The sequence below is a fragment of the Lynx canadensis genome, chromosome D2 (genome assembly GCF_007474595.2).
Source record: "Lynx canadensis isolate LIC74 chromosome D2, mLynCan4.pri.v2, whole genome shotgun sequence".
Classification (NCBI taxonomy): Eukaryota; Metazoa; Chordata; class Mammalia; order Carnivora; family Felidae; genus Lynx; species Lynx canadensis.
In genome coordinates, this window is record NC_044313.2 from 78,861,966 (window position 1) to 78,886,911 (window position 24,946).

The window sequence follows — 24,946 nt, forward strand, 5'->3', positions numbered from 1 at the left end:
CCCTTTCTAATGGGGCTTAAAATGTATTTCATCCATATTGTCCCCACCCTCCCTCCCTTCCTCTTTCTTTCCTTCCTTCCTTCCTTCCTTCTCTCCTTCATTCCCTCCCTTTTCTTTCTCTTTCTTCTTTCTTTCTTTCTTTCTTTCTTTCTTTCTTTCTTTCTTTCTTTCTTTCTTCAGTTCAGCTTCCTGGAGTAGTATTATGTCTCTACAGCAATAAGGTGAAAATGTCCAGCTTATTTTGTCAAAGTTACAACAATCCAGAGATTCAAGACCTCTGTCTCTGTCCCGATCAGTCATTTTACTTGACTGGTCCAAATAGATGGCTTATAGAAGAAAATTAACATTTTAAGGGGCTCTCTCTGAATGACATAGAGAATCCTAGATAACCTCTAGTGGTCAGGTAAAATTTACCCTTCAGGATGGTAGAATATGACACATGAAACCTATGTTCACCCAATCGATATTTTAATTAGCTGATAAAAATTTAAATGTCAGTTTTAGTGTCAAATACAGGAAATCTCAAGGAATATGTACTATATCTCTGTCCTCCCTTCTCCACCCCCCTACTCATATGGTGGGTTTTCAATTCTGGAAATCCTTAAAATCCTCCCTTTAAGGGTTCCCTCTTCCCCGAGGCTTTTCTGAGACTTGTCAGTGTCCACGGTTTCACAATCGGATGCCACACACTCCCTGGGAAAAGCTGGTTTCTTCCTGCTTCATCAGGTGTATGATTTCATTGTACACACGGTGAGGAGCGTCCAAGCCCCAGATGAAGTCCACATGTGCCCATTCAGGAATGTTCTTATGGTAGATGAGATTGGTCACCTCGGCCAGCAGTGTCTTCACATCCTCTGGGTTTGAAAGCCAGTCCTGACCCCCCGTCCACATCGCCGTGGGGACCGTCATGTCTCTAACTTTGTACCTTACAGGAGTTGGCTAGAAAAAAAGAACGTAGGTAATATTTGGGTTTTCAAGCTCACAATTTATATTTCAAATAAACGATAAAAATATGCCACGTGTGGGGCGCCTGGGGGGCTCAGTCGGTTGAGCGTCTGACTCTTGATTTCGACTCAGGTCATGATCTCATGGTTCCTGAGACTGAGTCCAGAGTTGGGTTCTGGGCTGATGGCTCAGGGGCCCGCTTGGGATTCTCTTTCTCCCTCTCTCTCTGCCCCTCCCGCACGCTCTCCCTCTCTCTCTCAAAATAAGTAAATAAATAAGCTTTTGAAAAAAAAAAATATGCCATGTGTTGTGAAGAAAGGTGCTCGGGCACCCGCAGCCAAGCAGAAATTCATCAAGAATTTCTGTTCAGCCCCTGCTTGAAGGCACAGTTGGTTAACCTTGCTGGGCCTCAGTTTCTTCATCTGGGAAATGGGGATGACACCTGTAATAACTTAGGAGGTTAAGGGAGAAACCATGTAAGTTGGCTTCCACTTTAAGCATTAATTTTCCATTACTTTTCTTCCTATTAATGAATACTTAACACACACATTATCTTTGGAAGATAATGTTCCTGTCCTTTTAAAGGATGATTTCAGAAATTTCACAAGGCTAGAGGGAAATTTTATATATATATATATATATATTTATTTATTTATTATGATTATTTTCAATATAATTATATATAAATTTAAATATAATATAATATTTTAATATAAATATATATTATATTATATATTATATATTATTATATGTATATTATATATGTATAATATATGTATGTATGTATATATATGTATGTGTATATATAATATACACATAATGTATGTGTGTGCATATATAATGTACACAATAATATGTATATATGTATGTATATATACATATATATGTATATATACATACATATATACACACACGTACACACATATGTACGTACATACATGTACATACATATTGTACACACATATATGTACATACATACATATATATGTATATATACACACATATATAATATACACATAATAATATGTATATATAATATATATTATATATATATAATATATATGTATATATATATACATGATTCTATAGAGAAAGGCAAGATATTGGAGCCTCACTGAGAAGTCCTTGGAATCTTCACAGAGACTTTCTGGAATAACAGAAAGCCCTTGAGGCAGACCCAAGCTCAAAACCTGGGGAAGTCAATGGCACTGGAACGCAGGTAGTCTGAACCAAGCGAGGTAACAATTAGAGCCCGGCTCCGGTCTTCTATCACCCGAAGAAAAGTATCCAGGATTCCTAACTGACACTCTTCCTTTGTCAAGACGTGCTTCCAGATCATACTGGCTGTCCGAGCCCTGAGGTTGATCAAGCACCTAGAACTCTCCACAGTGAAGCTGAGGCTCATTTCTTCTCAGGAAATCCACTGTGGAGCCAAGGTGTCAACCCAGGCAGTCCTGGTTGACTCTCTGGGGCTTTCTGAGAATTGACAGTTCTGGCCTGAGACTGTGCTTTAGAATAAGAAATATATATTTGGTTTCCATCCCCATTTCTGGCACAGAGCTCCTGAAACCCTTGGAGTTTACCAGGTGATGAGAGCCAACAAAGTGTCTTTTGTGAAGTTAGTGAGCTGACTTTTGGACTTCACCCAAAGATGGGGGCTGGCCCCCCAGTGGACACAAGCACGTGAGGGCTGGAACTTTCAGTCCTGCCCCCAGACCTCCAGGGAGGGGAGAGGGGCTGGAGACGAGTTCCATCGCCAGTGGCCGATAATTGAATCCATCCTGCCTATGTAAAGAAGCCTCTATAAACATCCTACATGGTTGGGGACCTTCCTAGCTGGCGAACACGTGGAGATTTGGGGAAAGTGGCATGCTAGGAGAGAGCTGGAGGCTCTTTGCCCCTCGCCCACAACCTTGCCCTATACAGCTTTTCCATCTGGCTATTCCTGGGTCACCGTCTTTTGTAATAAATGGGTGATCTAGTAAGTTAAACGTCTGTCTGGTTTCTGCTAGCCGATCCGGCAAATTAACAGAACCCAAGGGGAGGGTTGTTAGATCTTCACTTTATGGCTAGTCGGTCAGAAGCACAGGAACAACCTGGGCTTGAGATTGGCATCTAGCTGGAGGGCACGCTCAGCAAATCGAGCCCTTGATCTGACGCTGTCTCCAGGTAGTCCCCGAATGAAGTTAAATTGTAGGACCCCAGCTGGTGCCCGGAGAACTGCTCGTTGGTGGTGAGGGATCTCCCCGCGCTCACACACACACAGAGGAATTGAGTGATCGGAACTACCTTCTATAGCCTAACTTCGACACAAAAGGTCGGAGCAGTCTATGGTGCCATTAATGCATTTTTCTCTTTTACGTGTGAGAACACTGAACTGAATTCGGGTCCAACTCCAAGGTGCTGTGATTCTACGACACCTTTTTGGCACGCGTGTCTTCCTTTCCTTTCCCTGACCATTTCTAGGGCCTATGTTGCACACGCTGCTTTCTCTAGAATGTAAAACATTTATGTTGATAAAACTATCTTGAAGCTAGACTGCTTTCTCCAAAGGCATGTTTTAGGAAACAGCGAAGAAGGACCTAACAAAAGGTAGCTGATGGCTGTGATGGAGAATATGCTGGTCAGGGCGCTCCCAGTCTGTCCCATTTCTCGGCTTTTTACATCTAGACCCTCAGAGGCTGGCCTCTATCGGGCTCCCTCTGGCTCTGTGTTTGCATGGTCAGTATTTGTTTGCATTCACACAGAAGCCAACCAGTGATCTTCAGTGGGGATTTCATGCTCAGAAGAGTATCTTAGTCCCTTCGGACTTTCCACAACTGTTAATTTTATCCTGTAGCATCGACTGTGCATTTTCTTAGGTAATGCAATAACCTTTCGTATTTTTCACTTGCAAGTTACAGATTCGTTAAAAGTGTGGCCAGCGGGACTCTTAAGGGTTATCGAGTCCACTAACTTTTAAAGACGGAGACATGGGGGTCTGCGGAATCAAAAGCAGCTCGCCCAGGACCACACAGAGGGTCATGCAAGAGAAGGACCCATGGGCGTTGAGTGCTCTTTCATGGGCCATGAAGCAGCCTGACCCCTGCCACCTTCATTCACGGTTTTGTTTTTTATTTTTATTTTTTGATCCTAAAAGGATCCTTCTACTGACCACCACCGACGACACTCTTCCCTTCACTAAATCTACCCTGTCTTGCTCCTTAGAAGCCCAAGTGCCTTCTTCCTGGAGGCAGCCTCATCGAGAAAGTTCTGCTACTCCATCATGAAAGCAGGAGGCCTCTTGGCTAAGCCGTGAACTTCTCTAGTTTCTTTTTTTTTTTTAAAGTAGACTTCACACCCAGTGGTGCACAACGCTGGGCTTGAGTTCACTCATGGCCCTGAGACCAAGACTTGAGCTGAGAGCAAGAGTCTGATGCTTCACTGACCGAGCCACCCAGGTGCCCCTGAACTTCTCTTTTCAAATGGAGTCAGGCCCGAATTGTTAGCTGCTGGCCAAATTCTCATATTTTATTCCCGCCTTGACAAAAAACAAAAACAAAACCAAAACAAACAAAACAAAACAGAAACCCTGCCACGATCACTTCCCTCCCGTTTATTGCCAAAACAGGATGCATTTGATTTTCTTACCTGATTGCCTTTCTCCAGATTTTTGGTCTCGCTCCCCCAGTCAAACGCCCGGAGTTCCCCAGAGTTCACTGCCTAAAAGGAGACAAATGGACATGGCCTTCAAACGCACCAGACGCGTCTGCTACCACCGTCTGTAGTCAGGAGGGAACTGGAGAACCAAGGCTGAGGCTGCTCTTCCATTCGGGGCTAGGATGCTTTCCGGGAAAGCGTAAAGGCAAGAGTGAGGCCCTTTCGGGGAGAAAAACGTACCCGGAAAGCACTTGCCACGTTGTCCTACAACTGCAGGAAGTGCATGCCCCTAGCAGCCCAAGTGCAGTTGGCTGTCCCGCAGGACCAGCCGGCTGCGGCGGGAGAGCGCCCCCTAGCGCTCGCGGTGGGGTGGTGCTGGGAGAAGGCGACCGAGGTACAATCCAGGTCAGAATTCTTCTTTGCTTTTGATTATAAAGTCTCTCTCCCGCCCCGCTACCGCCCCCGCCCCGTACACACACACACACACACACACACACACACACACACAGCAATGACCTTAGAAGAACAATCTGACTAGGCTCTAAATCCTTGGAGAAACAGGACCCATGTTTATGGCTTTTAAAGGTCCTCATCATATTCTTAAAACTTTCTGCTTGCAGTAGGATCCCTCTGGGATTTTTTTGTTCAACAAAGTCGTAGTTTTATTTGTTTAGGTGTTCCACGAAGTGGTAGTTGCAGTAGATGAGAATCTAAGGTTAACCACGCTCTAGCTTTCTGTCTTTATCTCCGTCCTTCCTCCGACAGCCAGTCTACATAGACTCTGCAGTACGTCTCTAACAAGCAATATTAGGTGTGGTGCTTCTCCACGTGTGAAAGGCTAATCAGCATCCACACGGTCCGAGAATCAGTTCTGAGCAATCCGAGATCCACCCGCGGCCCCCAGAGACAGTACATGTGACTGGTGATCGGGACCCTCCCGTCTGTGACTGTCGGTGAAGTCAGCAGCACAAAGGACTCCTGTGAAAACTTCTTGGGGTATTTAGGTCCTGCCTTCACATTTTTATTACCACTTGACCGTGCTGCTGGAGGAGCCGAAAAAGAGAATGGAAACGTGATCTCCGGCCTCATCTGTGACGTGTCCAGGGACAGAGAAAGGCCTCTCTTGGACCATCTGAAGTCACAGTCTTCAAAAAAAAATTTTTTTAGTGTCGATTTATTTTTGAGAGAGAGAGGGAGAGAGAGCTTGAGCAGGGGAGGGGCAGAGAGAGGGAGACAGAATCTGAAGCAGGCTCGAACTCACAGCTCACGACCTGCGCTGAAGTCGGATGCTTAACCGACTGAACCACGCTGGCGTCCCTGAAGTCACGTTCTTAAGGTCCACCCAAGATTCCTTGAGCCATCTCCCTCCCATCTTCCCTCCCATCTCCTGAAAAGATTCACTGCTCTAGATTAAACCCACAGTGGAAACAGCATTGACAGGATCACGTTTCCTGTTGGAATACATGTGAAATAACACTTGCGCAGTCAAAAGGACATCCTTCGACTACTTCAGACAAGACGCACAAAGACCCTCAGCCAAGGCGACGTTCCTACCTGGCTCCAGTGTAGGATATTTTGCACAGACGTCCCGGCGGGCGTATGCGCCACATACACGTTTGCTCGGCTCTGTAACAAAGCACGAGTGGTTTGTGGGGCGTGGGAAAACTCACGAGATGTGCACCTTGACAAGACCACATCTCCAGGGGGTCAGAGTGAGACATGGGAATATCGTTAGTTTAGCAGCAATTATCTACGAAACAGACATATACACATGCACATAACTTTTAAAAATGCCACTAAATGTATTCTCAGGCACCTGTATTTTTTCATCTGAGAACAGCTTCTCTTTAGACATCTGACTTCTTCTAAAAGCTTGACTAAGATAATTAAGCATGAGGGCTCTAGAACTGGGTCTGTATTCAAATCCCACCTCTGTCATTCAATTTGGGAGTTCTTTAATGCATTATATATTTGATTAATTAATTCTTTAGGTATTTAATGCATTAAGTCTCAGGATACTAGTCTATAAATGGACGTATTGATAATACCTATCTCATAGGGTTGTTATAGGGAATCACTTAGCCTGGCATATAATACATGGTAGCTATTAATCATATTATTAATAAAAAAGGGAAAAAAATCTTTAGGAGTGAAAGACGTGTGCTCCCGGCTGCTGGGAACGTGGCTGGCAGACTTTCGGACTTCCTTGGAGTTGGGGGAGGGGGGGGTCCCAGTTGCAGAGAGCTGTCCTGCCCAACGTCTCCCCCGGTGACATCTGTAGTAAGTGACGGGTTGAAGCGGGATTATAAAGACCAGCCCCTTCACTCTGACTTGGGACAGCTTGGAAGGGTCATCTGATATTTACATCAACCGAGGTTCCCACCGAGACCCCATAGCGACTTGACGCTTTCAGTCTACTGAATCCTGCTTCCTTCCCTGCCCTGGGTGCCATCCCAAGGGTCTCACTCCAAATCATTCTGCACACTAATCTCCAACTCAGATGGTGCTTTCTGAGGAAGCCCGCCAGTGACCCCACCAACGGTGGCTATGCCTAAGCTGAACTGAGATTCCGAGACGTCCCCTTAAACTACAAACTGGAAGGACCTACGGAGAAAGAAGAGGTGTGTGATGTCTGGCAGTTAACTCACCGCAGTAGAGCTGCTCTCACACCTGTTCCACCCATAATCTACGAAGTTAATATCTAGCAATGCCCTCACGTCAACCTTGACTCAGCCCGTGTGGAAGTATTTTCTGCGTGTTAGTATGATTTGAAGCAAACCAAATTAGTTGGTGTATGTCATTTCTCTAAGCCTGCCCTGTAGTAGCTCACTTTCAGGGACTGAGACCGATCACTCCTAGTGGAAACAGGATTTATTAGGCTCCCACTTACCATGTTCATATTGTTGGCGTTAAATCCTCCCAGAAGTAACATGACGTTGCTACAAATCTGATCAATAATCATCTGACCACACAGGTAAATAACAAACTGTCTGAAGAATCTGGTCTGGTACAGAAATTCTTTTTTGCCAAACAGCCCCTGTAAAAATATGAAATGGGGTAGTAGTTATTACATTAGAGTTCAAAAGAAGTGAGTCTAATTTAAAAGCATACAGATCTTCCTCAGCTTACGATGGAGTTATGTCCCCAATAATACCCCATCATAAGCTGAAAATATCCAAAGTCAGCAATGCACTTAATACACTTAACCTACTGACATCATAGCTCAGCCCAGCAGACCTTGAACATGATCAGAACGCCTACATTAGCCTACGGTTGGGCAAAGTCACCTAACACAAAGTCTATTTTATTTATCTATTTATTTTAAAGGAGATTTAAAAATATTTATGTATTTATTTTGAGAGAGAGAGAGAGAGTGCACACAAGCAGGGAAGGGGGAGAGAGAGAGAGAGAGAGAGAGAGAGAGAATCCCAAGCAGGCTCCGCACTGTCCACATGGAGCCCAATGTGTGGCTCAAACCCATGAACCGTGAGATCAAGACCTGAGTGGAAATCAAGAGTCGGACGCTTAACTGACTGAGCCACCCAGGCGCCCCAACACCTATTTTACAATAAAGTGTAATTTATTGGGTACAGCGCCGAAAGTGACAAACTGTGGCTGTGTGGGGACAGAAGGGTGGTAAGTGTATCATTCGTTGACCCTCGTGACCCTGTGGTTGCCCAGGAGCTGTGGCTGCCGAGAAAGGATCGTACCAAATGTCACTAGCCCAGGAAGAGATCAACATTCAGAATTCAAAGTATGGTTTCTAGTGAATGCTTTCGCACCGTCATAAAGTCGAAAGATCATTATGTCGATCTTACATTCTGCGTGTCGTGGCAAATCGGGTCGGAGACCCTTCTACACAGACAGGAAGTTCTCTGAGGACTCACGTACCTTGATCATCACATCCGGCAGCAGCAAAAATTTGGTGCCAGGACTTTTGGCGTGTTTGACAGTGGCTATGGGTGCTAACGCAAAATACATTTTGATTTTCTGAGCTAGTTCTGGCATGGTGGAAAAAGCAATAAAGCCTACAAAAGAAGAGATACGTCAGCGTGGATATTGAATCTCCTAAAACCCGTAAAATACTGATTTCACTCTGGTCAAGCTATTTCAGGAACTCCGTGCCACGGTGTCTTAACCGTCCCAGGGAAATACAAGCTCCTTAAAAGGGGAAAACGCCAGCCGCCAAAACACCTCTGTGTCCCCTAAGACATCTTGCAAACACTTTCCAGCTAGTAGGTTCTCATTACATTACCAAATGGACCTATTGAGTCCAATAGTACGGACTCCGAGAACATATATACGTAGAGGGAAGTAACTGTGTGCTAGACACTTTTCAGGGGACTTTTGTAGCTCTTCCTTCATTTAATTCTGACTCTTGCGAGGGAGGTATTGAGGCAAATCTCTGCTTTACGGTGAAAGAGGTTGAGCGTTAGAGAAATCACCTTGTTTATTGGTAACGAGCATGTTCCGTAATATAATGGGTGTTGGGAGAGCAGGGTTTACGCTGGTCTCCTTGACTCCTACCTCTTCTGGAGCCCAAACTGTAATGTAATCTAAGTTGTCTCGTGAGCTGGGTTTCAACTCTCATTTTTGTCGTAGACTAGGTCCGGGACCCTGGCTAGCCAGTCCGTGCCTCGGTTTCGGTATCTATGAAACAGTCCAAATTACCACCGTGTAGGGGAGATCTCTGTGGAGCCTTGGGGAGAAAAAGGGGGCTTTTAAAGCCAGGGCAAGGTCACTGAGTTTGAAATACTCTGTGCACTCAGATATTTGCAGCTTGAGCGGTAGGGGGCAGGGCAGACGGAAACCAGTATCACGTGACTTCCTCCCGTCCCCAGAAGGTGAGTATTCACGAAGAGCACTTCCTTCTCAACTTCTCCCTCCCTGTGATTAGGTTTGCCAGCCACAGGCCAAGGCAGGTTCAAGAGTAACTCACTCGTAGCTTTTGCCCTCCCAGCTGTAGGTCCTATCGCAGGACGGAGCTGGAACGCCATTAAACTGTAGTCCAGCTTCACTGTGACCCTCTCTGAACTCCCTCGAATGTCAAGTTTGAGAACTCCCGCTAACTTCCCCCAGTGATACTTCTCTTTCTGCAAAGCAAGTACAAGTTTTCCGTAGGAACAGCTCCATGGTTGACCACTGGAAGAGTCCTGTGCTTTTTTGGCCCCCTTTTTCTTCTCGAAATAGCGTTTGGCCTCATCAGTAGCACCTTGGTCTTAATGTCACGCTGGACAATTTGCGTGTAGAGAAGAGAAAATCTCAAGGGCCTCTGGACATTAGAGCAAAGGCAGGCACTAACACCCCAACTTCCTTTCTGAGAAGTGTGTGGGGAGACGGGAGCGTCACCGCAACCGGTTAACGTTGTTGAAAAATCCAGAGGAGAAAACGTGGAAGTCAGACTCTTCATTGGCCAGAGAGCACCAAATAAAAAGAAGCCCACTGAACGCCTGCCCCGAATTCCAGGAGGTGCGCTTACCTGCCTTCTCAGAGCCCCATACCCTGGCCGTCACCTTCGGGTTTGGCTCGGGGTGAAGGCAGAGCTCTCTCAGCCCTCCCGGGACAGCCTTCCCCTCATGGCCTGCGCTGGGCCCCTCCTGCTCTCCCCTTGTCCTGATCTAAGCCAAACACACTTTTCCTACTGGTTCCGGTCTGAGACGAGGCGGGAGGCCGCAGACTGCACTCCCGTCTCCCCAGTAGATGACCTGTATCCCGCAGGGGCCGTGCGTTACGGTCTCTCGCAAGTGCAGCGAATGCAAAAGGACAACAGCACAAAATTCCAGGCGTTGTCCTTCGAAGGAAAGGAAAAAGACCTGGATAAAATCCCCCATCACTGCTGTCCGTAGCGGGACGACAATGCTTGCTGTGTATTGAATTGCAGGTACGCTCTGGGCTCTGAGACGAAATCCCTGCCTTCCCAGACCTTGTATACATTACCATTGAATAGTCCAAACTACCTCTAACTCTGCTAAGAAGGAGTGATTATCACCATCTTACAGATGAGGAAACCGAGACCCGAGGGGCTGGATAATTGGCTCAAGGACATTCAGCTACGAGGCCCCAGAGCCAGATGTCATCTAATTCCACATCTGTCCGCCTCGAAAGCCCTCGCTCCTTCTACCACACCACAAGCTTCTCTCTCGGCTCAATCCCTGGTTTCCCACAGCCCTCGGAGTGGGAAGAGGATGGGGTCAGTTTTGAGACGCATGTCGGATGACAGATCCCAGGCATAGCCACGCGCACCGCATGCCCGCATTTCTGACTGTACAAACCTGCTTTCCTTCGAACCTACCCATGGTAGTGCCCTGTGAATAGCCGACATAATAGATCTTTTCCTGGCCGGTTTTCTGCAAAATAAAGTTTATGACTGCAGGAAGGTCAAACCTAGCCATCTCATCATAACTATAAGGGGGGAAAAGACAAAGTTACGTGAAAAATTATAATCAGAAACGACAAAAGCAGCCCCGGGGTTTACAAACAAGCCCCCGAGGCGTCATCCCCACCGGCCTGTTACTGTGCCCCTCACAACCCTCAGAGTGGACTTGTTTCACACCCGGGACACATGGGGGCCTCTGGGGCCACCAGCTATTTGCACACTGCTGTTTTCTCCAGATGTGATCGCAGAGCGGTAATCATCTTCCGTGGATGTTTACTGAGCACATGACTTACCTCCCAGTGGAGGTGTCCTATTACCCGGTTAGTAGAACAGCACGGGGCCGTGCAGATTCATTTGTATGGAAAGGATTGAAAATGCTGCGGGGCCCTTCTCTGATCACATGGATAAAGAGCAGGTTGAATGCCAATAGGTACTTTAAATAAAAACATTAAAAACCTTTCGTAAGAGTGTGAGATATGTATTAGTTAAATTGATGGTCCCTAAGACTTCATGATTTCCCTCATATCTTTTTTTTTTCTTTGAGAGAGAGTGAGAGAGCGAGAGAGCATGAGTGGGGAGAAGCATAGAGAGAAGGAGAGAAAGAATCCCAAGCAGGCTCCGTGCTGTCAGCACAGAACCCAGTGCGGGGCTCGAACTCTCAAACTGTGAGATCATGACCTGAACTGAAACAAAGAGTTGGATACTTAACGGACTGAGCCACCCAGGCACCCCGAGTTTCCCTTATGTCTTTAATGTTGCCTGATCTCATCACTTTCTGGGTATCAGTCTTTGTCATTACTCAGGGGGGAGTTAGCCCCAGGATGTGCATCTACAAGGAAATGGACCTACATCTTCTCTCCCCCCAGTCTCAACCACCTGACAACAACCACCACTTTTAGCCAGACCCACCTTCTACTTGGGAAACCCGATCTTCCCCACTCCTCCTCCCAAAGAACCCCTCGTGAAATTAAAACAATCGAGGGACATCACGGTAGGATATTGATGAGCCAACCAAGGTAAATTATCCAAATGCTAGAAGCCGTATTCTTTATCCAGTTCTCCCAAAGACATCCATGTCCGCCTCCACTCTCAACACTGTCGTATACCTGAAAGCCCAGAACTCATCTTGGTCAATGGAGAGGGTCTTGTGTCTCCGAGACCAGGTGTTTCCCCGGCTGTTCCCCAGCCACACGTCAAAACCAGCATCGGCCAGAATGAAGCCCAGGCTGTTGTTGGGAAGGTTGGAAATCCAGTTGCTGGCGTCTCCAAGCAGGCCGTGCTGCAGGAACACCACAGGCTTGGAACCTACACGGGAGAGAATTTCAGCCGCGTGAAATGTTCTCCACCTTTCTCGGTACCCTCTAGGGTGCAAGGGCTTTCAAGGCCAAAGGACCTGTGTTCAAATTTTGATTTAGCTGCTTGCTAGATGGATTGTGTTGGTTGGTCACTCAACCTCTCTGCTTTTTGATTTCCCCATCAGAAGAGCAGGATTTTTGTTACGATTAAGTAAAATAGTGCACGAGGGGCAGATGGGGCCATGCCGGGCACAGAGAAGAGATCAATAAAGCTCAGCGTCCATTGTGGTCTTTGTGTAGTTTTTACTATCACTAGATGTGTCTGGGCACCACAGAGGACATTGGAAGTGTCCTGGAGGCAGTATAGTATCATGATTAAGATAATTATGTAATGACAAATATAATTATCTATCACCTACTTTTAAATGTATATATAATGTATTATTATAAAATTATATATAGATGTATGTTTCGCATATACCATATATGTAATGGTTTAATGATTATGGGCCCTTCATGTCAAAAGGATTCATTAGCCAGCTTGAAGAGGTTCCCACTTCTCAAATATGGGAACATTTGAGACTCAAAATAAATAATGATAGCAATAAGTTATATCCCAGTGAATACATTAAGAATGCATAAGACTATATTGATACCCATCAATAAAAGAATAAACAAATAATTAGAGAGGGAAAGAAAAGCTCTTACTTACGGTAAAATATCAGTAAATATGGAAAGATTGATGGCCTTATAAAATCATCAGGGGATGCTAAAATCAGTGGGTAAAAGTTCAGAGAGATATAGTATATTTACATTATCTGAAAGTATCTCCTCAAAAATTATTTGTTGGTTACAAAGGGGAAAATGTTGGATTCAGAGTAGAAAACCTGACAGACTCTACCTTAACAAAATTGTTAGAAAGCTAATATCGCTAAAGGGAACAGGACCAGTCATTTATGCCATTCACAAACATTAACTCAAAATGTATTAAGACTTAAACGTGAAGCCTGAAACCATAAAATGCCTAGAACTAAACATAGGGAAAAATCTCCTTGACATTAGTCTTGGCGCGGATGTTTTTGGATAAGACACCAAAATCACAAGCAACAAAACCAAAAATGAACAAGTGCGACTGAGTCAAACTAAAAATCCCCTGCAGAGCAAAGGAAACGCCCTCATAGTGAAAAGATAACTCACAGAATGGGAGCTAATATTTGCAAACCGTGTATCTGATAAGCGGTTAATATTCCCGAATAAAAAGAACTTGTACTACTCAATAGCAAAAAAAAAGTCAATCTGATTGAAAAATGGGCAAATGATCTGAAAGGGCATTTTGCCAAAGGCGACATACGAATGTTCAACAAGCACATGAAAAGGTGCTCAACATCACTCATCGTCAGGGAAATGCAAATCAAAACCACAATGAGCTATCACCTCACAACTGTTCGAATGGCTGTTATAGAAAAGAAGGAGTAACCAGGACGTTGAGAATATTGGGGAAAAGGGAACCCTTGTACACTTGGGTGGTAACATAAATTGCTACCGCCATTAGGGAAAACAATATGGAGGTTCCTCAACAGATTAGAAATAGAACTACCAGATAAGCCAGCAACTACACTTCTGGGCATGTGTTCAAAGGAGATAAAACCAGCGCAATCTCAAAGAGATATCTACATTTTCATGTCCATTGCAGCATTAAAAGATTGGAAACAACCTAAGTATCTGTTGACTGAGGAATGCATAAAGATGTGGTGTCTGTGTGTGTGTGTGTGTGTGTGTGTGTGTGTGTGTGTATAATTTAGCCATTTTTGACAAACATGGATGAAACTGGAGGACATTATGCTAAGCAAAATAAGTCAGGCAGGGAAAGACATACTGTATAATCTCACATATATGTGGCATCTAAAAAAAAAAAAAAGAGTTGAACTCCTAGAAACAAAGAATACAACAGTGGTTACCAGGGACTGAGGGGTGGGGGAAATGGGCTAATATTGGTTAAAGGGTACAAGTCTTCATCTATAAAACGAGCAATTCCTGGGTAGCTAATGTATAGCAGGGTGGCTATAATATTAATAGTAATATTAATATGAAGGTAATAACAGGTAATGTCAATAATATTATCAATAGGTAATAGGTTATATCAATAATATTATCAATAATAGGTAATATCAAGCTAATAATATTGCATTTGCTAATAGAATAGATCTTAAGCATTCTCACTCAAAAAAAAAATAAGTAAAATAAAATGGTAACTCTTGGGGGTGATGGATGTGCTTGCTAATTAACCTGCTTGTGGTGATCAGTGCATAATGTATCAGAGCAAACCATCACAGTGTGCACTTTAAATACATACAATTTTATTTGTCAATTATGCATCCATAAAGCTGGGGAGAAAAGAAGAATATTTTTTAGTAAAGAGAGTATCACCAGTATCGGGACAAGCCGTTATCATGTGCTCCAAAATATGACACGTTGAGGGCACACCTCTGCTTCTGTGGCATTCCCGCCAAAATGTATAACCTGCATCCCATCATGAAGAAACGCCAGACAAAACAAATTGGAGAGCGTTCTGTAATAACTGTCCAAAACGCTTTTAAAAAATGTCAAAGGCAAAGAGACAAAACCTGAGAAATTGGTTCAGTTTATAAAGGAGAACCGCCCCCCCCCCCCCCCAAAAAAAAACCCCACAAAACACGACAACTAACTGTGGCATACGACCCTGGATTAGATTACGGACCAGGGATAAAAGCAAATATAAAGGACTTTGGTATAACTTACATAGTTGTAATACGGGATATGCAGTAGGTAATAACATCAACCATTCAATTTCCTACCTTTTGAGAAATGTGCTGTGATGAGAGAAAAGAACATTTTTAGTGAAGGCGATCAGGATACCACCTAGCCTCCCAGGGGATTTTCTCCTCGAAGAGGCCAATAGAAGCTGCAGAAACAACACTGGCCACGAGAGGGGAGTATTCTGCGTCAACTGGACCCAAAAGGCAGGTAGATACACTGAACTCCAAACTCGCGTGTGACGAGTGAACAGTCTAAGTAAACGGGATGTGAGGAAACAAATTCCATTCAAGAATGGGGGCTGCAGGTGATTCGTGAGCTTAGGAACTGCCACAGTCACTCGATCGCTCAGAAGAGCTGTGCCTGGTTTACGTCCTGGGATTAGCGGGGCGTGGTGAGAAGTTCTTTCTGCAACTCCCGGCTACTTGTTTATTTGTATAAAATTCATTAAAATCCATTCACTCAGTCCACGTATGTTTATTGGCATCTAGAACGTGTGTGGCACTCTTTTAGGCACTGGCTGTGTAGCCTTCAACAGAATAAAGTCCCAGTTCCCGGTGAGTTTACATTCTGGTTGGGGGAGACAGATCGTGAATAAGTAAATATCTATCCCACCAGGTGACAGGTGCGATAGGGAAAAGGAAGCAGGATAAAGCGGCGAGAGCCTGCTAGGTGGCAAAGGGCTGCTATTTTGAAAAGGGTGGTTAGGGAAAGAAGGTGATTGAGAGGACCTAAATGAAGGCCCGGGCAGACTGTGTAGCTATCTGATGAATTAGCGGTCCAGAGGGAGCACGGTTAAGTTCAAAGGCACCGAGGTTGGGGCATGCTGAAGATATATCAGGCAGGGTTGTGCAGCTGGCATAAAACAGGTTGGTTTTCAAAAAGCTGCACGAGTGTAAGTTGCAATAAAACAGAACCCTAAAGCCTGTTCACACCAAAGACAATAGCATTCACCCAGCCTTCCCTGGTTCTAGTTAAGAACGTGGGCTAGAGCGGCAGACGGATCTTGATTTGAGTGTGGGTTTTGCAACATTCTAGCAAGTGCTAGCACAGGCTTTCTGGACAAGTTACTTAACCTCTGTGAGTGGCAGTTTCTTAGGAGTATTGTGAAAGTTAAATGAGACGAATGCAAATAAAACACGTAGCCTTGTACCTGGCGTTTAGAAAGAACACAATATGAAATTATATTATCTGTACTCATCACAAATAATGTAGTTGCTGTTATACACGTAGAGCTAGAGTATTCAAAGGAACAGAGCCAAATGGAGATAGAGGGGGGGCACACTTTCATTGGTAAGGAACGCGAATTTTTTAAAAACCAGCATGAGCTGAAAATCCCATATACAAAGAATGGGATTATATGAATTGTAGAAAGGTCTAACAAATTTTAAATGTACCCGTGTTGCCTGATTTTTAAAAAATTTTGGTGAGAAGTTGGGCAATATCTCAAATACTTAAAGTGCTGTTCGGATGGGGAATAGAGTGTGCAGGGGTGGGCGTGAGATGCCATATTGAAATTTGCATTCTTCATGAGCAGGGCCTGGTGTGGTCTGGTCAAGAGACTGTCGGTGAATATTCTAGAACGTCTATATAAAAGGAGTTTGGGGATGGGTTATATGCTAGAAGGGGTCAAGAAATGGACCTTCCTGGAAGGTTTTTTTGTTTTTGTTTTTGTTTTTTAAGCAACCACTATGTTTCTTTGGGATAATTGGAGATATTTGGATTAATGGGGTGGTTGTGATGGAGATTATGGGGGGTAGTGAAGCTATCTTTTGACCCAAACAATGGGCTCCAGTCTGTAACAAGAACACAGACTCCCCTCTACACACCCAAATCACAAGGAAGTCATTACTGTAGGGAAGGCTGCCATATTGGAGGGGCATGGGGTGAACCATACCTGTCTTCTTAAGTTTCGTTAGGCCTTGAGGAATTCTGTTAACAGAAAGGATATACCCATCTTCTGTCACGACTTCATACTCTTCCCAGGGATAGCCTTGATGTTGGATGATTTCACTCTAAGGAAAAAGCACAGTGTCTTTTGAGCTCAGTTCTGTATGGCTATACTCTCAATAGTTCAAAAGTAGTAAGTAGATTCCTTGACCTGGAAGATGTGGACAAGACGTCCCTTCTGTTCCCTAGTTAAGCATGTTACCTTAGAAAAACTAGCCACCAACACTAACGCCAGCTCTCTTTGCCTTTAATGTGGAGAACGGACCAGAACAATGGTTCGCACAATGTGGGCCCTGGACCCAAAGCATCAGCTTCACTTGGGAACTTGTTAGAGTTACAAGTGATCCGTTTCCCTCCACAACTATTGAATTGGGAACTGGGAGGGATTTGTGGTTTAACGAGCTCCTTCGGAAATTCTGATTCACCCTGATGTTTAAGAACCACTGGACCAGAATACTGATTCCAAAGCCTGAGTGGACATCAGAATTATCTGGGGCACTTAAATGTACAGCTATCTGGGCCCACTTCAGGTTAGGGATCAGGTCATTCTAATGCAGTCAATGCGGGCATCTGTCCCAGGAGAGCTTATGAGAACCCTTAGACCGTGGAATTTCCTAAGGTTCTTTTCAGATCTAAAAACCACAGACTCGGGACACCTAGGTGGCTCATCCAGTTGGGCATCTAACTCTTGGTTTCAGCTCAGGTCATGACCCCAGGGTCACGGGATTGAGACCTGGGTCGGGCTCTGCTCTGGGTGCGAGACTGCTTAAGATTCTCTCTCCCTCTCTCTCTGCCCCTCCCCTGCTCATGCTTTTTAAAATACAATACAATAAATACAATACAATAAAAACCACAGACTCAAGAACAGCAGTTCTTAACATTTTTAGGTCAAGGATCCCTCGGTGAATTCGAGGAGAACTATAAAAAGGAATACGCACAGGGACACACAAACACGTTTTTGTGTATACTTTCAGGAGTTCCTGATTTCTTGTTGCCTGTGTATGGACCCCTGTTTAAGGACCCCTACTCTACACAGTTATCACACGTAGAAGGTCTTTGTGAAATACGAGGCTTCAGAAATCTCCTCCGTATCTTCACTATTCCTACCCACGGTCATCACCCAGAGGAGGGAATTATTTCTATCAGCTGCTACGTTAAAAGGACCGATAGAGGAGAAAGCCGGGACTGAAATGCCCAGCGTAGTACCTGAGGAAAAGCCTAGTAGTGGAGAGAAAGTCCCTGAGGTCCCACTGCTTGGCTTTTAATCCTGGTTTGAACACTGATACACAAACTAGCTGTACGATCTTGGGAAAATGAGTTAACTTGTCCTTGTTCCTCAATTTATAAACCTATAAATGAGGTATGCCCATGGTTTATACTCCATGGGGTTCTTGCAAGGAATATGAAGAGATAATGCACATATAACACTCACTAGATTACCTGGCACATAGTAGGTGTTTAATGCACATTAGCGACTACTGTAACTAAACATCACGCCCACCCTCTCAAGTAACTACTATTCATTTTGCAGACGTGAGGTTAAGAGACCTTTTTTTTCAGAAAAAACTTCCTGAATTCTCTGGATTGGGTCCCCCTATTTTATGTTTTCTTCTTTGATTTCACTGTTTTTGTCATTAGCAATTGAGTGTCTATTTTCCCTGCTGGACGGTATAGCTCCATGAACTAGGGTCTTTTGGTATCCTTAGATCTCTGTAACCTAGTGATTAGCACATATCAAGGGCCTAATAGGTGCTCAGTTAACACCAGCTAGAAAACCACACGCATGAAGCCAGCTGTCTACCAAAAAACATAGGAGAGATTATATCCGTGTAAATCAGTATACGGAATCAAATCTGTTCAGACTCCGAACCGCTTATATTTCATTTCTTTGAATCGAAACCAGTAATTATATGAATTTCCTACTTTACTTTGCCTCTCCATGCATGAACTCTCAATGGCAGAGTCGGGTTCAATGGATTTTAGTATTAGGGCTCCTAAGGTCCCAAGGGCGCCCGGCGCTGGGCACACCCAGTGGGTGAGGCCAGGGAGACCGGCTCTGTCTTTGGCTAGAGAGATTCCCTCTAATTACTCAGAGGAATGTGTGTGGGACCTTCGCCGGGCCAGGAGGCAGGAGGGAGCCTCTCCTTACCTGGGAGGGTTCACTGTGCAGTGGTTAGAGTGATGAGGCTTGTGTTCGGGCAGACCTGGACTGAAGTTGAAGCTATGCTACCTGCCAGTGGTGTGGCCCAACAGATGCTCCTCATAGTCTCTTTATTCTGTTTCTTGATTTGAAATACGGGGATGATCCTACCTACTGCAGGGGGGCAGTGAGGAGGACACGGCCCCTCTGCCGTTTTCATGACAGTATCTGCGACGGGATACGCACAACTTGATGAGGGGCGCTGCTGAGCTCCACTACGAGCTCGAAAGTGAGCTGAAAACTTCTCTGGGATGCTTAAAAAGTCGTCACGCCGTTCATGAGTTCTACCCCTCTCTAGATTTCCTGCGGGCCCTCTTATGGCCAGCCAACCGAGTGACCAATCCAAAAGAGGGTAAGGAGAATAGACCAGAACGGGCACAGGATGTGACGAGCAGCAGGTGTCCTGACAGTAAGGAGTGAGAAGCGAGACCCTTCTGATCCACACGAGATGGCAACAATCAAGGGTCTGGGTGTGGCTCAAGATAGCGCAGTGGTTTCTCCGCTCCTAGGATGAGCCTAAGAATCCAGGAAAGAGTTGAGTTGTGCTCGAAGCAAAAGGATTAAGCCACTCGCCCAAATTCACTGAATTTGTTCAAGGAGAATGCAGGCTTACTCACTCACTGGCTTTCTTCCCAGGACCGTGTGCTGATCTGTGACTACGCTTCGCCAGCAAAAGTCACGACCACACACAAATATAATATATAATGCAGATAACGCGCAGTGCGGAAGTTAACGTGGGAGCCACGTCATTTCCCCCCAAGCGTGGAAAATCCCAACTTACAATGTTCATGAATGCTTCTGGGTCCGCTGCTTTAGTCGGCATACCTCCCGAATTCACATTTCTTTGGAACAAATATGCCACCACAATCAGAAGCCACATCTCCGTCCTGTGTGAGACAATCCACACTCTTGACAAGAGTTTTGACATGATCCAACATCTGCGTGTGTGTTTTTTCCCGGCGATGGAACAACCGGTTCTAATGTCAGAAGGATCTGGAGGTTTAAACACTGTTTCCTGAGTGTCCCATCTAGGGCGCTTCCCCCAAATTCTGAGACAGATTCAACAAGCTTGGTTGATAGGAAGGAAAGAACACCAAGTAGACTGGCAACGTGGCCGAGGATGTCCCAATGCCACCAGGCTCCTCCTACCGCTCACACGGCTCAAACTCACCAATCCTCACCTTCTAGGTGTGGGGAACTTTCTTTGATGCAACCTGGAATTATGTGCACGTGACACAGCCCATAAAACCCCTGTTCTTCATCATCAGGAAATAAGAACCATAGGGAAGATCATTTCTCTTTTATTCTTAGTTTTTTTTTTTAATGTTTATTTATTTTTGAGAGAGAGAGGGGTGGGGGAAGGGGCAGAGAGAGACAGAGACAGAATCTGAAGCAGGCTCCAGGCTCTGAGCTGTCAGCACAGAGCCTGACATGGGGCTCGAACCCGCGAACCGCGAGATCATGACCCCAGCCAAAGTTGGACGCTTAAGTGACTGAGCCACCCAGCTGCCCCCCCCCTTTCTCCCCTAGTTTTCAATCTCTCTTCCAAGGGTGGAATCCAGTCTGCAGAACGTATTACAAGTTTCGATAGCCACCTTCTAGGGTTTCAATGATCAGTCCTTTTATTGAAGATCAATGTAGCTTATAAGGAGTTCTATTTAACATGTCAGAAAATTACAGGACATTCCCTCTTTTTTAGTGATGAGTGAGATCATTGGTTGGAAGAAAATGCATCTTCCACGTTTAGACCCTTTTTTAATGTGGCTCCATTAAATAGACACGTGAAAAAAGTTTCATGTGGGGTCATAACCACTGGCTAATTGCCGAGAGATTAATCAGATGGATACCTGGTAATTAAATCGTCTGCAATAACTAGAATGAGTTGCAGCCTAGTTATTTGCATGAGCTAAATGTCCCAGTTTGAGGTACTGTGTGGTCACGCAAACCCCTCCTTACCTCACTATTGTTTGAACGGGCCAGGAGGATAGACGTGCTGTCGTTTTGAGAAAGAATGTGTTCACATATCAGAAAAAACACCTTATTTAAAGTCATATATTTCTTTACCCCTACATTAGCTCCTTAGAGTGGAGCAGAGAAGCAGACTAACTTACAGCCTTCTGGAATGTGGCTGGCCAAGGAGCCCAGGCCAGAACAGGACTGATGGGTCTGTGAGAAAGTACCACCCACAGTCTGGGCCTCACCCAAGCTGGGCCGGCTGCACAGGTGCTGTGGGGGAAGCCGGAGGCTCTTATTCAGACCCACCTCAACATTCCCACCAGGCCGATCAGATGCTCGCTAAGGAGGGGCCCTTTGACCTAGTTCAGGACAGCAGGGACAGCCGTCTAGGTCTGAGGATCCCCGTGTCTCCAGTACCTTCTGCACTCACTCTCCAGTTCTGCAGAGCCAGACTCTGGCTCTCCCATCGCTGCCCTCTTGGGACTTCTCGATGTCACATAGCTAGAAAAAAAGGCAAATCTTTTGTTTTTAGAAATGCGAAGGCATTAGATGATTGGCCAACGTTACCCAGGTGGGTTGTGGTGACACCAGAACTGACATTCAGGCGTTTTAATTTATTGGTGAGTGTTCCTGATGCATGGGAAAAAAAAAAGAAAAAAAGAAGTGCCATATTTCAGTGTCCTCTTGCCCATTCAGAGACAAAGCCTCACCACCATCCGAAGGAATGACATCAGTCGCTGGTAATTGGTAACTGGTCTCTTTGAAACATTCTCTCCCGGATTTGAGATTCAAAATTGTTCTGTGATTTCATTATAAGTTGGGAAATCTACTCCCATTTGCTCCAATATATTCGGGTAAGATCAACTCCCACACTGGATTAATTAACTTGTGAATATCACACAGATTTATTAATAAAAGAATTGATGTCTGTTCAGAATGAATCCTATGTTTTGGGTAGTTTTGTTTTCAGCCTTTATTCACTGTGTCCTCCATGGGTGTGAACAAGGCAGAGAAAATACAGTTCAATTTGGCTACCAAATTCTTGGGTGACTTTTAGGAGCCTACAACTGTCATTCTGGAAGCAGGTAAATGACATTCTAAATCCCGCTGAAACAGCTACATTTTGAACAAATGTGATATAAGTTCAGTTCTTCCCCATTCCAGAATTTTGACCCCATGAGCAACTTTTAAACGTGGAAAGCATCAGAAGCATTAGAAAGAGAGATGGGGGTCCAGCTGTTCCAACGTGACCTCCAACTTGGAACTATTTATGCCAAGAGATCTATCTTCAAGGGTTTCTATCCTCCTTTCATCCTTTAAATGGGTTTTTATTGTGTCAGTGCATAAAGACAGAGCATCTGCAATACTCTGCCATCTTGAAACTAAGAAAATGGGTCTCTCCCAATGTACACTACGTGCAAATCAATTAAATATCAAAGTTACATAACAGCAATGGGTCTTATTCAGTAAAAAGTGAATAAGGAATCAACATGTAGCCTTCCCTGAAGATGTCGTGTGTGTAAAAACTGTAAAAATGGAAACAGTTATACAAAACAGGAGAAAACCCCCCCAAAAAAACAGAAAACACACAGGAACACAAGAGAAAAAAAAAAAAAAAAAAAAGGGAAGATGAAAAAAAAAAAGCAACCCTCAAACTGGAAGAGAAATCCTCTTTTCTGTTTGAGTTGTGGGTTAAAGGGCTCTCAACTTAGAGCTGTGTTCCACCAATGTTGAACTGAGTCTTGTTACAACAGTTCCTTCGGGTTTTACAAGCTGAAGCCCTGAGTCCGGTGGAGGCTGGGCTGTGGGATCTATCTGAAGTCTGAGTCTGTGCTCTGATCAGAATCTCTCTGTGTTCAAACATCCGGAACTTCGAACTCAGGCCTTGAACTCAGGCCTGATCTCTTCCTCTCTCACCAAGAGTTATCTTCAAGGACACTCCAGGCCTTCAGGCAAACGGCCTTTTGGCTTATCTACTCTCCCAGTGGGTCAGACATGCCCGAAAATATGTTTCTCATTTTGAAATCAACCAATACCTCTCAGCTATAGTAATCAGCATAGGTTGGCTCCTTTTTTTTTTTTTTAAGAAAATAGAAATTATTTTAAGTTAGAATAAAGTTATTAAAATCTAAAATAGGTTGTAGTTAAATTAAAAAATTTAGAGTTTGCAGGGCACCTGGGTGGCACAGTTGGTTAAGCACCAACTCTTGATTTCGGCTCAGGTCACGATCTCATGGTTTGTGAGTTTGAGCCCCAAGTCGGGCTCTGCGCTGACAGTGTGGGGCCTGTTTAGGGGTCTGTCTGTCCCTCTCTCGCTGCCTCTCTCTCTCTCAAAACAAATAAATAAACATTAATTTTTTTAGAGTTTGGGAAAAATATTTAAAACATGATTGCAAAACAAGACAACAGAATATATTTAGGTTTATGTGAGACACAAGGAAAACTACAGAGTTTTAAAATACCAATTGCACAATATCGTGGTGGCTGGGTAAATAGTGGGTTAATTTCTAAAACCAAATATACAAGCTCTAAAAAAATTTCCCTAAGCTTTTGTTTGTCCGGGAAAGTATTTATCTTGCCTTCCTTTCTGAAGGACGACTTTGTGGGTAAAGCATTCATGGTCTGCAGTATCTTTCATTAGCGCATTGAATGTCTCGTCCAGCTCTCTCCTGGTCTGTAAGACCTCTGCCAAGACATCCACTGATGGCTTTGTGGGAGCTCCCTTATATCAGATCATTGTTTTCCTCTCACTGCTTTAAAAATTGCCTTAGATTTTAGGCAGTTTTATTATAACGTATCTTGGGGAAGATCATTCTGAATTGAAACTTTGGAGTGACCTAAGAGCTTCATGAACCTAGTCATCCAACTCTCTCCCCAGATGTGGGAAATTCTCCATCAGGATTTCTTTAAAGTTTATTTATTTTGAGAGAGAGAGACAGAGAGAGAGAGCAAACAGGGGAGGGGCAGAGAGAGGGAGAGACAGAATCCCAAGCAGGCTCTGTGCTGTCAGCACAAAGCCTGATGTGGGGCTCAAACTCATAAACCATGAGATCACTACCTGAGCTGAGATAAAGAGTTGGATGCTTAACCGACCAAGCCACCCAGTTGCCCCTCCACCAGGATTTCTTTAAAAAAAATTTTTTTTTAATGTTTATTTACTTTTGAGAGACAGAGACAGGGACAGAGTGTGAGTGGGGGAGGGGCAGAGAGAGGAAACACAGAATCCCAGGCAGGCTCCAGGCTCTGAGCTGTCAGCACAGAGCCTGACACGGGGCTTGAACTCAGAAACCATGAGATCATGACCTGAGCTGACGTCGGAGGCTGAACCAACTGAGCCACCCAGGCGCCCCCTCCACCAGGGTTTCTTTATTTTTTATTTTTTATTAAAAAAAAATTTTTTTTTAACGTTTATTTATTTTTGAGACAGAGAGAGACAGAGCATGAACGGGGGAGGGTCAGAGAGAGGGAGACACAGAATCCGAAACAGGCTCCAGGCTCTGAGCTGTCAGCACAGAGCCCGACACGGGGCTTGAACCCAGAAACCATGAGATCATGACCTGAGCTGACGTTGGAGGCTGAACCGACTGAGCCACCCAGGCGCCCCCTCCACCAGGGTTTCTTTAAATAAGCATTCTGCTCCTTCCCTTCTTCTCCTTTCTGGATTCCAGTGATGAATATGCTGTTTCTATTCATGTGTCTTATAAGGTCCTATAGGCTTTCTTCTTTCTTTTGTATTTATTTATTTTTTATTTTTTCAGCTTTGGCTCCTCTGAGTGGATAATTTCAATTCAT

The 24,946-nt window shown here is 44.6% G+C and overlaps 1 protein-coding gene across 1 annotated transcript; it reads right to left on the bottom strand.

Moving 5' to 3' along the window:
* Positions 1-110: 110 nt before the first annotated feature.
* LIPM (lipase family member M) lies at positions 111-20,126 on the bottom strand. The gene is made up of 9 exons (XM_030334985.1): positions 19,980-20,126; positions 16,946-17,063; positions 12,067-12,265; positions 10,877-10,986; positions 8,476-8,612; positions 7,475-7,621; positions 6,139-6,210; positions 4,576-4,647; positions 111-939 (listed from the first exon to the last, which is right to left on the bottom strand). The coding sequence occupies exons 1-9, from the start codon at positions 20,124-20,126 to the stop codon at positions 670-672; spliced, it is 1,272 nt and encodes a 423-aa protein (XP_030190845.1). The 3' UTR covers positions 111-669.
* Between the last annotated feature and the right edge of the window lie 4,820 nt (positions 20,127-24,946).

What these genes read in the sequence shown, in the direction of transcription:
- LIPM (XM_030334985.1), bottom strand. Translation starts at nt 20,126, where the DNA reads ATGTCAAAACTCTTGTCAAGAGTGTGGATTGTCTCACACAGGACGGAG. An exon ending in AACGAAACTTAAGAAGACAG is followed by an intron (nt 12,266 to 16,945) that starts GTATGGTTCACC and finishes TCTCCCGTGTAG; the next exon opens with GTTCCAAGCCTGTGGTGTTC. An exon ending in TGCCGGATGTGATGATCAAG is followed by an intron (nt 7,622 to 8,475) that starts GTACGTGAGTCC and finishes ATATTTTTACAG; the next exon opens with GGGCTGTTTGGCAAAAAAGA.